At 37.4% G+C, this 17,201-nt stretch overlaps 1 protein-coding gene across 3 annotated transcripts in view; it reads right to left on the reverse strand.

The window, feature by feature from the left end:
• Nucleotides 1-5,385, reverse strand: part of gria1b (glutamate receptor, ionotropic, AMPA 1b) — a gene marked incomplete at both ends in the record, with an annotated part of 35,438 nt that extends 30,053 nt beyond the window's left edge. The window contains 2 exons of one of the 3 annotated variants that reach the window (XM_079486265.1): nucleotides 4,869-5,003; nucleotides 5,140-5,385. In XM_079486265.1, coding sequence (XP_079342391.1) covers nucleotides 4,869-5,003; nucleotides 5,140-5,269 — 265 coding nt within the window. The remainder of the gene's footprint in view (nucleotides 1-4,868; nucleotides 5,004-5,139) is intronic. The other 2 variants (XM_079486264.1, XM_079486266.1) reach the window with 2 other exon arrangements.
• Between the last annotated feature and the right edge of the window lie 11,816 nt (nucleotides 5,386-17,201).

Genomic DNA, 17,201 nt, shown 5'->3' on the forward strand with positions numbered 1-17,201 from the left:
CTCTCTTTATCTTTCATCTACAACATCCAGCATGGTTTAAGCTTCATTCTCCAATTATAATTACCATCATTCTTCCCTCCGCAGTTCTGTTATTGAGGTTTGACAAATGTTGGCTACTGTCACTTGAAGATATGCATCTTTTAAAAACGGCTGATAAAACGTCAATGCGAAGCCACACAATGCATTTATCTCAGTCGTTTGAAAAGATAACGCGGGAGTTCTGGGTGTGCAACTTCTTTATCTGCTTTTTTTTGCCAGCTACAGATAATAAAAAGAAAAAAGTGAATTTGTATGCAGCTTTGCTTGAAGGAAGAACTGTGGTTTGATTCTTGTAGGGGCATTGCTTGGGTGCATGAGTATTAATGTGTTGTGGGTTTGATCCACCATCATGAACTGGTCTAAACTGGTCTTTTTAAAAATTAAATTAGCTCAAATTATACATCGTTTTTTCACACATTTGAATCATTTCATGTCATGAGACATGTATTGACCATGGCGATGTAACCCTAGAGCTATGTGGATTACATTTATAAGTGTGGATATAGTATATGCACTTTTGGGAGTGGGTCAATGGGTCTAACCTAACCTAACTAACCCTAACCCTAACCATGTAATCAAGGTACCTACATTTCAATTAAACTAAATTATTTAATTAACATTTATATCTCTTAAAATGTATAATCGTTGTAGTTTCACATATGTGGTGGACAAATGCTCCTTCCAAAGGACACACCCGAAATCCTGTCCGGGGGGGCACCTATGGTCACACTACTGTATGTAACTAGAAATAGCTCATTCTAAGGTAATTAAAACATAACACTTCGGCATGTAAGGTCTTTATACACCTCTGAAGACATATTTACGTATATTATATTGCATTTCTGTCAGTGGATCCTCCTAAATATCACACACAGCACCTTTAAGTGCTACAAATAATTACAATACAAATAAATTGCGACCAAAAAGGAAGAAGCTGCAACTGGTCGCTGAATCAAGTTGCATTAGCACCCAATGTTTCATCCTGAAAGAAGACACAAAGATCATTTCTGAGATTACCTAAAAAATCGTATTATGTCCCCGGTGTCCTATAAGCCGCTTGTAGCCACAGTCTTTGCAAGATGATACAGCTGATAAGAAACATTTTTTATCCCTGTTTCATTCCAGCGCACAAAAGGTCGGACAGCATGTAACCCCACAGGCACGTATCCTGAAATCACCCATTCCCAGACTGTTTTTCACCTTTAATATTTCCCCTGAATGGAGTCCTGTTCAACTAATAGCGTATTGAAAAATTAAATACCTGTCATTTATAATCAACAAAGAAGCATTCGAGGCTAGCTGCTATCAAGAGCCAAATACAACAGCCATATCTGACACTGCTTTATTGTGGTTGGATGGCTGGATGTTCTTGCTATGGGCTATACAGCTGATGCTAGTGCACTGTTGTTACACTGTCAGCTATCACAGAGAACAATCTTCTATATAAATCTTTAAATCAAGACAACCACACAGGTAAAAGCTCATCAGAGGTCTATGAAAGACACACAAAATACTGTTTGTTCTTGAACTCCCGCTGACGTGAGCTTCAATGGGACTCTTTCGAGTCTGCCTGATTGACATGCTGTGGACATTTGGCCCGACTGCACGTCAATGTGATGAAAGCGCTGATACGGGCTGAAAGTAGGGCCGAGGATCATGGGACTTATGCCCAGAACAAACTCTTATTGGCTTGTGTAACAGCAGAACCAAAAACCAGGGAACCTTATCCTTCTAACATTTAAGAAGAAATATAATGTGCAATATATTCATAATGAATAAACGCCTGTTTAAGTTTAATATGATGTGATGATACAGTTTTATTTAACCAGAAAGACTACAAGACAAACTGCGTGGTGACATGCACTGGCTGGATATCTGAACCGTCTCCAAGGGGGTTGGGGTGGGTATGGGGGGATGCATGTCGTATGTAGCTCAGTATTTATCTGCAAAACAGACAATTCTTTTCAACATGCATTTTTTTTCAATGCGTCAAGATTACTATCGTATAGCAATATTCGCATTCTTATATTCCCTTTGAAAACATCTGAGAGCCCTGTCGATGCTGAAAAAAAAGCTGAGGAAGATGTTCTGTACACTGTGAACATTCTGCATAACAGTTATGCATTGCAAATGAAGGATGAAAGGTGCTATTTAAACAATACTTGCACTCATCATATTTAGCACACTGCCACCAAACGTAAAGAGATGTTCTCAAGGTGTCATATTTGTCTTAAATTGCAATCTAAATAAAGCTTGGAGCTAAAAATCTGCGAATAAATTACAGAATTTAATTTTTTTTAACTGTTTCTTTAAACTCACCCTCCAACTATCTTCATCCCAGGCGACCACCTGTCCTACACCAGCTAAATATTATCAGTTCCCTCCCACATAATGGATTTTTCACTATACCCCCCTTTGTGTTGCTACTCCCACATGTATACATCAAAACCCCAGAAAATAATCACTTTGGCTTTTATGCAATGAATAATAGATTAAATGAATCTGTTTGAGTTGCGCTAAACGATAACTGTAGCTCCTCCGAGATGAGGCAACTTTGGCAACTGGTTCATGTTCATATCTAAGAAAACACAGGAGGCTCAGCTGCTGTTTATACATAAAGTACATTACTGCTGTCCTGTGTGCATCCCTTTTCTGTTCTACTGCTTTACAGAGTAATATGTGAGCACATTGTGAGAATTTTAATGTAGGAAACAGCAGGAAACATCAACATTCAGTTTGAGTATAGTAAAAAAAAGCAGAGGTCAAGGATGGGAAATGCATCATATTAGTCTTTGTTTTTTTTATTTGGAAATAAAAAATTAGAAACCAGAAAGACAACTATTATTTGCATGTATTACATCTGTGATCTACAGTTAACAGATGAGGTGTGTATTTGTTTGAAGACATTTAAATCTAGACTAAAACACACACAATGAATCTGGTGATCAGCGCTGTTTAACAAATCTGGACAAATATTAGCAGACCAGCAGTTTTGCCTTTATAAATATTAAATTTAGAAAACAAATTTGGACAAAAATATATATATTAAAATTTTGCCAAATTTCACTGTTAGTATTTTTAATCTATTGTTTTACTGTACAGAAAACGACGGATTGTAAAGAAAGATTTATTTTCAGGAAAATGTTGTTTTGACAGTATTTTAATATACATATTGGCATTTTTTACTTAATTTGTACTCACAGCACATCAAGCTGCATGTGTGCACATCAAGATATATATTTATTGTAAGTCGCCTTGCACAAAAGCAACCACAGAATGAATAGATATAAACATATCACACAAGTCTCTCTGACTAGTCCATTAATGAATTAATTGACACAAGAAAATATATGACGAAGAAGACACGTTTAGTACTTTTACTATCCTGTAGCTCAGTGGTAAGAGCATTGCGTTAACAACGCAAGGTTGTGGGTTAGATCCCAGGGGATTGCACATACCTATGTAAAATGTATAGGATAATGCTATGTAAGTCGCTTTGGATAAAAGCGTCTGCCAAATGCCTAAATGTAAATGTACTAATCCTTTTTTTAGATTAGTCGTTTTAACCAAATCAAAATCCACTTCTGAAGACAGCTGTTATGAACACTGATTTTTCTTTGTTGCTCCTGAAAGCCCCATTCATTGTTCTGCAATCTGGTTTTGTTGCATGCAAGGTCTCATCAACAAAATAACAAAGAAGGAACGGTGGATTATCAAATTAGAATCAGGCACTGTATTTTGTGGCACGCTAGCACTTTCAGTTTTTTGTAGTGTACAGAATACGCTTCAAGGTGTAGATTATAGAATGAGACAGTTATGCACAGACTGATGAGTGGACTCTCTATTAGCTCCTTATAATTACATTTACATTCAAACTCAGTCCTGTTACATTTATTGTGTGTTGTGCTATTCGTTGCTGTGCAGTGTCCCTCTAACAAGATCCTCTGTACTGTCTGTCACCCAATAAAACTGCCTCACAGGAGTCCAAGCAAATGGCAACCAGTCCCAGTTTCTGTGCTCAGCCCCCAGCCTCATACTTCGCTTTGAGGCTCTGTAGATCACATAAAAGGGCGCCACTGATGTGTAGATGAGCCTGTGTCACATATATACTTCTCTTGGAGAGAGAATGATGGTGATCAGTACACTATCCCAGTAAATGTCTGAATTACATATATTTTTTCTAAATTCATTTGATCCATTCTGCATTTAATGGAGGCATATACGCTGCTGTATAGGCTACAGTATTTTGCTGGCAGGAGTTAGCACAGCTATGGAAAGGTTGTCTGTGTCAATCTTAGACATCAAAGGGGAGACATTTTTGAGTGACAGCCAGCTGAGCCAGCAGTAGGGGTGTTTTTGAATTGAATAAAAATGTTTGTGCTAGCAACATTGCGGAAACCATATAAATTCTCCACATTGCATGAATTGGAAAAAAATGTATGCATATGTCTATTTTTCACCATATAAAGTTATAAAGAGCGCATAATGAAAATATGCCACTGGCTAGCGCAAAAGAAACACAGTACAGGTCAACCTCAAGTGTCTGGAGACGTTTGATTGCTAGACATAAGACATCTAAATTTATGCTTTACAGTAATTCAGCTGGGTTTAGGACTGTTTACGTGAAAACACGTTTACAACAACAATAAACTAAATGTCTAACGTTTTTATACGTTTTCGATTTAAAAAATCATTTGTGCAGAGTCGAAGTGAAATTCAATAAAGCAACACGCTAGATGGAAACAGGTCGATTGCGCACTGCAGAGGTTTGGCTTTTTTGGAAGAATAACAGATATCTGATAGATAGCCTACATGAATAAAAGACTTACAGGCATATGTCATGGCAAAACTGCTCCCCGTGTCCACCATGTCCACTTGTGGTACCAGTTTGGGGACATCGTTGTGTTGAGAGAGCGCAAAACGGAACACATCATATTCGTGGGAGTCGGTTGGAAACAAACCTCCTGTCGAGATGAAAAACAAATGATTTCGATTTCAGATGAGAAATGTTTGCTAACTACCCCTCAACTTGCAGCAGGGGAACTTTAAATCTCAGCCTTGATATGCATGTGAACAAAACACGCGAAGTAGGCGACTTACCTATATTAATATTACTTGGGAAACTTGAGCATGAACACAACCCAAGCAAGCCGGTGAAGAGCAAGGCGAAGCTTTGCCGCATATTTCCGTTTGCATTTGAAAAACTGACGAAAAGCCAAATTCCAAACATATATCCACAAGTCTTTGTTTCTTGTTCACGCAGAGCCCATAGCAGGAACACAGAGGCGGCAGAGCGCACGGTGCATGCGAGCCGCGCTGGCTGCTGTGCGCACACTCGATCCTGTCGACAATAACGATAGAGACTATAAACGTGTCGCTGACAGCACTACTTACGAAGGAAGAGAGTCGGCAGTGTCAGCAAGAGAAAAAAACAAGCATCCTAATCGCTTTCTCAAAAGCATCACCGCACACTCGAGGCGGGTAGTCGCGCTACTCAGAGTAGAAGAGCAAATGATAAACTCGAACCCATGCGCAGACTGTACCATTATAGCAGCTTGTTTCCCCACAAATTTCAAATCGCATTATGTCTTGAATGGTATACATTAACAAATACATATACTGGAGAGTGATACCTATAAATAGTCCAAAGCTCTCGGACAACAATTTTGGGATAGTTTGTTCGGAAATCAAACTGCATTTAAGCACAGTTATCAGTTTATGTATAGACCTATATTAATCTACCAGTTAAGCATCTTAATTTTATTTTGACAGAATTGTGAGAAACATGGATACAACGAATTTAAATGTTTAATCTCGTCAGTTGTCATGTTCCTCAAGATGTGTTTAACGCAAGTCAAGATAATGGTTTATACTCAATTCAGTGTTTTTTTATCACCTTAATCGTGCATCTCAATTCTCTATTTCTTAAAATAAAAAATTTGAAATGATTTAAAACTTAATGAAGTGTGTTTTATTTTATTGCCAAGATTCAGCAACGAATTGCACAGATTGTGTCTTAGGCCTTTTCCATACATTAATAAATGATAAATGCATATTGTATTCACATCTATATTACATGTAATGCATACTTAAAATTCTCAGCACTTTGTGAACACACAACTACAACTATGTAAACACACTATGCAGTAGATTGTATCGCAGAACTGCTGCTGTTATACATTTTATTCCCTAGAAAATGTACTGTTGTCAATACAATGTTGTGGTCGCCTAATTCATATTTTCAAATTTGCTTCTAAAATACAATAGTTTAATATAACCATCACATTAGGCTAAAGATGAGTGCTGTCGGAGATTAGCTCACATTACAAGGGACAAGGCCTGTATAATTAAGATAGCACAAATGGCAACTTCAGGATGTAATGATATTAACATCCATGACACAGACCAATTGTGGTGGAGCTCAATTCCCTTACGGCATACCAACAGAAGGAGGAACTTCTCTATTATTCTCACGCTTTATTACGTTATACTGGTAAGTGCAAAGACAATGCCTTGGGGGACTAGGGACATGAGTTACTGCACGTTAGCTAAAACGATAAATGAATGAATTATTGAACATCCATAAATAATACATTAATACTCGAAATAAAATTAGTGGAGTTTGCCCATGGGTGTGATTGTAAACTCGGTGGCTTTTAGAATCTGAAAGCTTTTAGGAAAGTGTGCTTCTGATGTGCAACTGATGGCTTTGGGGTTTCTGAACTTTAGAAAAGTATCTTCATTGTTTGAAAGCTACTGCAGGTTGTCATTTATAATGCACAAACATGTAGAAGTCTAATGTTATATGTATAGAGATGAATATTTAGGGCGTATAGGTGCTACAAGTCTGCATTTACAGTAGGCAGAAATAAAGAAACGCTCCTGAGATGTGAGAAGCTGGGCCTGCTCCCTCAGAATCAGCTTCCCTTTCATTCTGGTTACAAGAGGATCCATATCCCATTTCTCGCATAAGTGCTGGCACAAATTTGGCTGCTTGTTTTCGATTTTTCCCACTGAGAAAATCATTGGATTTTCTAAATCTTAGAACATCAATAGGCTAAAAATATTCACGAAAATATGCATAAATCCAAGATGATGTCATTTTCCTAATCGTATTACAGTCAAATACCTCTAAACCTTAGATTATAACAATGTTTCAGTCCTCAGTCTAGAACAGAACATTTGGCATCTCTTTCTCTTTTGGAATGTCTTCTCAGAACGTCACCTGAATTAAGTTAATTAAAGGGGTCATATGGCGTGTGTTTTTCTGTGTCTTTGATGTGTTGTAAGTTGCCCATGCATGTATTTGACATGTTAAATTGCAAAAATGAAAGTATCGGAACAAAAGATGCATTCTATCTAAAAGCGAATGCTCACCCAGACCTGCCTGAAAAGCCTTGTGTAACCACACCCCCATAAATCCAAACACAAGTAAGGTGGGCGTACCTGTTAGTACCATTGCTTTGGAACCTGATGTTCCAAATATGGCAAGAGGCGTTATATTAAACCAATCACTACGCACGGTTTAAACAGGCCAATCATAGCATACCTCGCTTTTCAGAACAATGAGCTTTGTAAAAAATCTTTGCATTTCAGAGAGCATTTCAAAATCTTTGCATTTCAAAAATCTTTGCATTTAACCTTAAATCATGAATACACATTGCATTACATCTAAAACAAATGATAATATTCATTATCATATGATAATATGTCATATGACTCCTTTAAAGAACACAACAATGTCGCATTGGTAAGTAAATAAACTGATTGTGATTATAAACTTGATGCATCTTGATGACCAAATGTTCGACATAAATACAATAAAATAATCCAAAATAAATTCCACATTCAGCTCACGCTAAATTGCAATGTGTTGCAAATCTTGAATACTTCAACAAAAACAAATTCATATTCCAAGATATAACACATATAATACATGAATTTTAGGATCAGTTTAAAAATGAACATATGATGGAAGAAGCCTGATTTTTGCGCAGCTTTGAAGAGTCTGCATTCTGTGAGTCTTTCACATTGCCGTTGGATGACTATGAAATGACTATTGAAATTTAACAGACACTTGACATGCAATTCACACACATTGCTGTAGATGGTCTCCAGCAATTTCAACATAAAACTATAAGTTTATTAAACATTTAGTAATGTAGCATATTGGGTTAGTTGTCAGTCACTAATACAAAAGTGGCTGATTGACATTTTGAGTTCTTGTGTGGGAGCGTGTTCTCCCTGAAAGTTATGTTTTTATCCTCCATTAGTTATGAAAGGTGATGAGGCAGAGCTAATTCAGCAGTGCTGCATGGTCAGTAACGTTTGCGTCTGCTTTATAAAAAGCTTTTCACCTTTGAAAGGCAGTCAGTGGAACGAGAGGTCTTTCAAAGGGAAGCACTGAGGCCATTACCATCATTACAGAACAAAACTGTGTGTAGAGAGAGAGTAGAAAATACTCCATTCCTTTCAAATTAATTTGCCAGTGTGTCTTAACTGACATGCTCTGTTTTCATTTAAGTCGAGGGAAGAGGCAAATGTTTGACTCAAAGAGAGTAAAGGGTATTCTTTAATCTTTTCTGAACAAGGACTTAAGATGAAACAGACCTTGATTGTGTTGCGTTGTTTCGTTGTCTATATAGTATTAGAAAAATAGGGTTAGTTCCATATTCAAAAAAGAAAACAACATCAACCAGTAATACCATCAAAGAAAATGTGCTGATTAAAATTCATTCTCAACATGTATTGAACTGAAGCTGGATAAAACAGAATAATTGACCAGGCTTTCCTTGCACGAGAATTCAAGTGCAGTAATATTTGTCGGAGAATATGGAGCAGTTCTCGGGCTGAATTAGATGGTAAATGCTTTAATTTCCTGTTGGAATTTTCTGTACCTACTCCACATCATCGGAAACTTCACATTAATCTGTACAAGTGAGCAGGGATGACAGTGTACTTAACAGGAGAGTAAGTACAACAAATTATGTGGTTGATGGAATAGGACATATGCAGCTTTGTCAGCATTACTCCAGTAGCCTGTAGAGGAAGACAGGTGTCAATCTGGGATATATGAGGAATGAATCTAGGCGAACTGTACTGTACTGTGCATTCTAAAAGGTCCTTTACAAAAATCCAGTAAAAAACTAAAATTTTTGGCAGCTAGGGTGCCATATAAATACATTAAAATAACAGTTTTTCACGAAAAAAAACCCATTAAACAACAGAAGACAATATTTGCGAACACTTTTGCCCATATTTCAAAAATACGGGAAAATACAGCTGCACAGTAAATTTCAGTAAATGTAAACATTTATTATTTTTGGAGCCTAAATACATTAGGCATCATTTATATGATTATGCAATTTAGCAACTAGCTGTACTATTTCTATTCTAGGCACTCTATTTGCAGAGTGTACTCTTGGTGTGATTGACTAGGTTTTGTGATAAAAAGGCTCACTGACTTGTTTTAGCTTTAGTCTTTGTACTCACCTATTTCAGTGACACTTGTCAGGCACTATGGACTATTTATATGTATTACAAAAGCACATACAGCACTGTAACTAATGTTCAGATGTACTCTCATGACAATTTCCGGTTTTGCTTGAAATGGAGAAATGGAAAAGAAAAGAGACAGTGGCTTGATCTGAGCTATTCACCATTCTTTTTAAATAGCTTCAGGTATGCTTTTTCATGTTGCAGAGATACACCCTTTTAAAATCTGTTAACTCTGTCAGCTTTCCTGTGGCTCAGTAATTGGAGCACGGCACTAGTAGCAATGATAAGGTCATGGGTTCGATCCCAGGGGATTGCAGTCAGAAACAAATGTATATTACAATGCCATGTTAGTCGCTTTAGATAAAAGCATCTGCCAAATGCGTAAATGTAAAATGTTTAAGATACTGTACAGTAATGCTGAAATCAGTTTTAGCAGAATGTGTCTTAATTCTGCATTACGTCATTTCTATCTTCCTTAATGTTTGCACAAGGCTACTAAAATCGTAATCTTATTCGTTTGTCAGCGATACAGTCTTTTAGACAGCAAGTGTAAGAAATAAGATAGCACATCAGTTCAAAATCAACATATAGCATTCATAGAACTCTGAGGGTACGAGGAAACTTGAATCTGCCTTTCCCACTTAAATCATCCTTAATTGCTTTTATTTCAGTTGTCATAGCAACTGTGCAGCTCTTTTGTGGGTTCTGAACTGGGGTGTGGGTAGGGGGTAATGACTCTCAGCTTTATGGTTCCACAAACAGACTGTGGAGCACGGGAACACAAGCATAACACATCAGGGGCCAAGAGATGAATCCGCAGAACAACTGGCACATGTGGAAGAATCCGAGGAGAGAGGCAATAAAGATGTCATTTGAAGAGTCACATTATTTCTTTTTTTTGTTTTGTTGGTAGGACATACAGATTTGTGGTAAAGAGAGGCATAATAGGCATAGAGAAATTAAGAAAACCCATGATGACTCTAAGCCCCACCATTACGCTAAAGAACATTGCAGCCTACAACAAATATCACAAAGCGATGCCAGATAAGTGCTGGTTGGAGTCGAAAAGGCCCAATGGTCATTGAATATCATGTGTAATTAATACTGCGAAGAGAGTCAGCGGTTTCCTCAGTGTTAAGATATCAGCTTGGTTAATTCAATGAATGATGGATCACATTAAAAAATGATTAGCAAATGGAAAACGGCTTCAGCTTCAGACTAATTACTACATGCACACGCACATTCTCACAAACTCCCTCACTGCTTATTAATGCAAGTTTAAATGAAGATGTGAGTTCAGGTGTGGTTTGTTGGCAGGAAAAAGAGCTGAGCGGGCAACCCTAGAGGGACCAATACAAAGATGCAGAGTCCATGTTTTACCTAAAAATATCAAGAAACAGAAAAAACACACTTAAAGAACAATTATGAAATTTCTCTCATCGTTTATTCACCCAAATTTTGTTTAAAAATATGACTTTCTTTCTTCTGCAGAACACAAAAAATGATGTTTTGTTGGTAACCAGACAACATTGGGGCCCCATTGACTTACATTGTATGTATACAAGCAACCATTGAGAATTTTCTCAAAATATATTTTTTTGTTCCACATAAGAAAGAGTCTACAGTACAGAAACTACAGTAACTACTGTTTCTGTAACTGTCATCAAAAACGTATCATTAAGATCTTTTTAATGGCTTAAGACCTGCACTACTATTAATAAAGGTGCTTAAAAGGTTTTTTCAAAGGTTCTTCCTTTGTGTTTAGCAGACCAAAGAAAATGATTCAGGTTTGGAACAATCTGAGGGTGAGTAAATGACAACAGAAGTTTCATTTTTGGGTGAACTATCCCTTTAAAAATGTTCCATTAACTCCAGCAGGGTAAAACTATGATTTTGCCGTGGCACATATGGTGTGTACCGGCTTAATAGATCTTTAAAGGGGTCATCATTATATAATCATCAGTTCTGGACCATTAGCACAAAGCTTAGTGCTTAAAGACAGTGTTATGAAACCGAGAATGTCACAAGTTAGTTTTAACTATCAAAGTTTATTTGACAGGCCATTATGTAGTCATGGACTTTGTGACACATGTAATTAGACAGTTTTATCCATCATTAAGTCTGTCACCACTAAGCTTAAACGAAAAGTCATTTGTTAAAAAAAAAGTTAAAAGGTCATGGCCACTTGTGGTCTTTTTAGTTGACTGCAGGCTTTTTTGCTTCTGGGATTTGGACCTGGTGAGTAATACAGAACAGCACTTTAAGTCTCCTACAGTAAGCCCAATTAGAAACCCAGCAATGGTACTACTGAGAGTTTTTATGTTTAGTTCTCCAACCTCCTCCAGCGAAGCTGTCAGGCCTGTCCATGAGAGAGATAGGCTCGGGTACACCTACAGTCAAAGCCTCACATTTTCCCCTCGGTTCCTCTCTGCAACTTTTACCCGACTTGCAAATCTGATGCATAATGCATTAAATAATGTGATGAATAATTTGTAATCTGACAATTAGTGATGTGTTTCTCGGCTGAAGGAGTAGGAAGGCCATGTTGAAGTAATGTTTTTTAATGTTATTTTATTCATGAAGCAACAAATTTGTGCAGCTCGTGTGAGAGGGAGAGGGGCTATCTAGAAAGTTCCATGTAGATGGTAAATGCACATAAAAGCTTCCTATCAACCTATTGGGTGGTATAGAGAACATGGGTGAAATTAGTATTTTTCACACATTTGCAGAGGATAATACAGTGTGAATGAATTAAATTAAACAGAGCATACTTACAAAGAATAGTACTACAGTTGAACACATAACAGCTTTCTATGCAGAGCACGCTTTGTTCCCTTTTGCATTCCTCCTGAGAACATACATGGGTTTTTGCAAACATTTTGTGAAATTTCAAAAAAGCTTTCAGTCTAAACCATTTTTTCTATTTTTCAAAATTTTGCTGAAACAAAACTTTAAAAACGTGCTTGTGATATGATTATGAAAACAGTTAAATATTGATGAAAATTGGGAACATTTTTCACTTTTAGAACAATAAGGAAGGTTCCCATGTCCTAATGTTTTATGTATAATCTAATTCAATTTGCATGGTGAAAACGAGGGCAACACAAACTAAGTTATCTTGTTCCTTTATTTATTTAAACCTTTTATACACTGTGGACATAAAAACACTAGGGGAAGAGGACCTGTCTCAAGAAGCTGCTTTTTAGGAAACGGTCTTGGTTTTGTTGCTCAAATAGAACAGATAGTTTGTTGCTGTGAATTTGGACGGTTCTGCTATAGAGGCATTTACTGCTACATTTACATTTACAATCGTTCCAGTCCAGTTCTGTTGAACTTCAACAAAATGAAACCTCAGGAGTGAAAAAGTCATCCAACAGCAATGTAAAAGACAAAACACATGAAATGTGATAAATATCCAGGCTACCACATACATGTTTTTACTTTTACTAAATACCTGTACAAATATTACTGTTGTGTTGCTTAGAAGTGAATATGAACTTGTTTTCTATGCAGTATTTGAGATCTGAAAAAATACAGAGCATCTTTTCTGTTATTTTGACCTGTTTCTCAAATAAAAAATTTCTGCGAATAAATGTAAACAGGGACAATATTTTTATAGAAATTTGGAAGAAATATTGTTAGTAGTTCACAGAATAAAACTAAAATGATAATTGTAGCTAAACACATACCTATAAATAGTACATTAAGAAAAACTGAAAAAGTATTTATTTTTTATCTGTAATGCGCTAATATTTCACCAATCTCCAATTTTATTTCTCTAATCTTTTCATCCTCAGCTGTATTATCATTGCACAAGCATGGTTTATATACACAGTATATCACAGTATTAAGTCCTGTCCCTGTTTAAGATAAAAAAATCTAATATGCTTCTGTTTTTGCCTTGCCAGTAAGTTGTGGAAATTTCAGTTTGCAGCGGTTTAAAGTAGAGTCACTCATTAACGTTTGCTATGGACAGCTGTAAGCTGAGATTCTTCAGAAGTGGTGACCTCAGAAAAACTTGAAGCTTTTGTAAATTTTGTCCAGGCTTTGATCTCTAATTAGCTCTCACTGAATAGCGCTCTTGGTGCTGAATTAAAGGCTCAAAGCACTTCTCTGCTAAACTCCGTTTCTGAGTGCCATGTTTGTGTGAAGGCAGCACTGACTGCTTCAGGAAAGGCCCAGGGCAGAGCAGAAGATCCTTCCAGCTGTGGCCCTTTCAGCAGGGCTGCAAGACACGCTGAACTCCTCTTTACCCATGCCCAAGTTTTACTGACTTCAATAATTGATGGTGTATCAGAAATATATCCTGTCCTAACATTTATTCCATTTAAGATGTTTCTTATTACAACTTCCTTTCAAATGCTTTATCATGCATTCATCTCATTTTGCTAAATTTTTTGTATTTATTCATGTTTTGCTTTACCTTGTTTTCTCCTGAAATAGACAGTATTAAAACTATAGTTAAAAAATAGTTAAAAACTATGCCAATCTAAAAAAGTTTTTACAAACTGTTTCAATATTTATTGTTTTTATAATTGTTCAAATGCTGATTTCTATGCTCTCCGGTATCTGTCCAGTGCCCTTGAATAAAGCTTTTGGTTTAGTGGTGTAGGATTAAACATCCTAGACAGGTTGTTAAGCATACAAAATAAGGTGATTTTAGAGAAAAGGCTGTCACACCAAATGAAGAAAATTAATGTGAGAGGTAGATGCCTTCATATCTGTCAGCTTTAGCCAGATGTTATTGGAACCGATTGGTTTAATTGAGTTAAGGGCGCATCTTCAATCAAAATCTTGAATCAAAGTCTGTTCTTGAATAAAAAACCCATCTTTACCCACTAAACTGAAAATAAGTTTTTGCATATGTGACTTTTTGTGATGAGGTGGATAAATGTCCACTTTAATTTACCTTTTTTTCATGGCAGAAACGTCATTAGTAAATTATATCAAGGTAATAGTTTCCATCCTCTCACATGCCTCTCATGTTTCTGGGTTGAACGGATAACATTTTAGGACCACGTAACAAAACCTGCCATACCCTATTAAAAGTGCCAGCAGGACCGAAACATTACCTGCAAATGAAGGTGATGCTAAGTAAATAGCATGTCTTTTATCCATATACTTGGCTCATCAACCTGACGTCACCTTCATTTAATCCATCCGCATTCAAGCGTGATAACGGTATTTACCTCTGACAAGACCAATTTGCTAAATACAGAAGCTTCATGGCACGCATTTGAATTTTGTATTCAACATTCTCAGTCTGTCTATCAAACTATGAAGCAGAAGCCAACAGCCAACATGGAGAGAGCTAAAAAAAGACTCTACCCATATTCAACAACAGTTTGCCTACCATGACAGCAACATGCAGCAGTCGGCCTGCTAAAAAGCGTGTCCGGATTGGGATTGTATCTGATTTGAGTCAGATCTCCGGGCGGAAGCCCATGGAGAGACAGCCCTGCTGCACAGGCATGTGGCCCGGAGCTGAGTAGGCTTTCAGTCACAGCGCATTGTTACAACGATTCAACCTCACAGCTTAGCCGAGCTGTATTCAGCACCACGGACAGTGCCGGTCACAGAAAAACAGGAGGAAACAGTAACACATTACAATTGGCGTTTGACATCCTTACGCAAGAATCTACAAAATGGAGCATCTTCCACAGGGGTGTCCTATTCTCGTCACACAATCAATTGGCGGAACACAGAAGGTAAAACAGACATTGTGTCGGTAACAGCTGGTCTTGTCTGTGGGTTGGCAGCTATGCAGATGTAGAGTTTGAGCTTTTATATTCCTGTGTCATATCTGCTTTTATGGTGTTTAAAGAGCACAGATGTCTCTTCGGCAATATATTGACTGAGTAAAACTTTAATAAAGTCTTTGTTTAAAGCTGAAGAATGGAATTTATGAGACACTAGAGTTATCAAACAGAAAGGGGAATTAATGATCGCTTTTTAAAAACTTCACGTCCGCCATTAAAGGTCTAATTTTACGGAGGATCTATTGACAGAAATCCAGTATTATATACATATATGTGTAGCATTTTGACCAGCTCAATAGTGACTACATCACCCCAAATGAATGGGGAAAACTATTAAATAAAGACACACTAGGTCTGTCCATTTAAAACAACAAGGCAAGAGGCGTGATTTCCCATTCAAAAGTTAATTTTGGTTTTATTTCAAGTTAAAACGTTGAGCTTGAATTCACTTCAAATCAAACTGACAACAGTCTCAGTCAAAAGAAATTCAATAAAGCAAACAAACAAACAAATAAACAGGAGGCTGAGACTTCCTGCATAAGCGGACTGGAACTTCATTTCAAACTGTCACATCCCTTAATAGAATCAAATTATCTACACAAATGAATCACAAAAGAATAGAAATCACATCGACTCAAGACTTGACCCAACATCCTGGTTACCGCATAGCGGTGACACTGCAACAACAACATAAAGAAAAAAAAGGAAACTTCAGACTCAAGCAAACTAGGATGCAGCAATTCGGGAATGATGTAACTGGACCCCTCTCGAACCAGCAGCGTTGCTCCAAGAACCAACAAAGTTGCCACCATGTTAACTGCTCTTCCCGTACCCGCTACTTTAGCATACTAAAGCGAATGTCTTGACGGCACATTGTTGAAAGAGCCATCGGCACCTGGTGCACAATGAATTTGGACATCACAGCATTACACTCCATAGGCCTTAGAGACGACAGGAAGGCACAGGTTTCCGACCATGACGCACACCCCAGAGACAGTAACCACAGGTTTATATACGTTGAGATAGCTGCTCATTGATAAAAGCTTGTGACGCATACAAGCAAATCAGAGGTGTATAAAGACTGTTATGTTTTATTACCTTAGAATGAGCTACTTCTATCTATATACACCGCCGGTCCCCTTACATGGAATTCACCATGTTGTTTCTACAGTAGCCCTAAATGGACAAACTGCTCTAGAGTTTCATAAATACGTTTTTTTAGTTTAATACGTTAGAGCACGTTTCATAAATACGTTATTTCCTTCAGCAAAGAAGCAAAACGTGACAACATCTTAGTCCTGTGTCAGCCCCCGCAGTGCTTTGAAAGGGAGGGGTAGGGGTGGAGTGAGACATTATTTGCAGTGCGCTAAATTTCATACACTAGACCTTTAAAAAGTCCACTCCAGATTTGCCTTTAATTATTAAATTAATTATGCCTTAATTTAATAATTAAGGAATTATATAAAGTCACCCAACAGCCATGTGAAAGTAATGTAAGAAATGTAAAATCATTAGTATTGTGTTGTGTCATGGTTCTGCCTCATTTTGTCTTGATCTTCTAGTCTAACGGCAGAATCATGACAGCGCAACGTGTTTTGTGTGGAGAGAAACATATTATTGTCGGTCAGAACATATTATTGTCGGTCACGGCATAATATGCGTTCTCGGTCTCGTCCTTGGCACCGCCCCTCTTGTTCTCTCGTTTGACTCTCCTTCAGTGTGTCATTCCCCACAACTGCCCCTTGTTAATTATCCTTTGTCAGTCTCCCTATTTAATGCCCTTGTGTTTGATGTCATGTGTGATTTCATTGTGAGTGTTTGCTTCCTGGCATACCATGTGTGGCTCCTGCGCTGGAGTCATAAACATAGCCTGTGATAGAGCGTGTCTTGATGTCTTGGAGTCCT

Source organism: Barbatula barbatula, assembly GCF_947034865.1.
Source record: "Barbatula barbatula genome assembly, chromosome: 22".
In the NCBI taxonomy this organism is placed as follows: domain Eukaryota; kingdom Metazoa; phylum Chordata; class Actinopteri; order Cypriniformes; family Nemacheilidae; genus Barbatula; species Barbatula barbatula.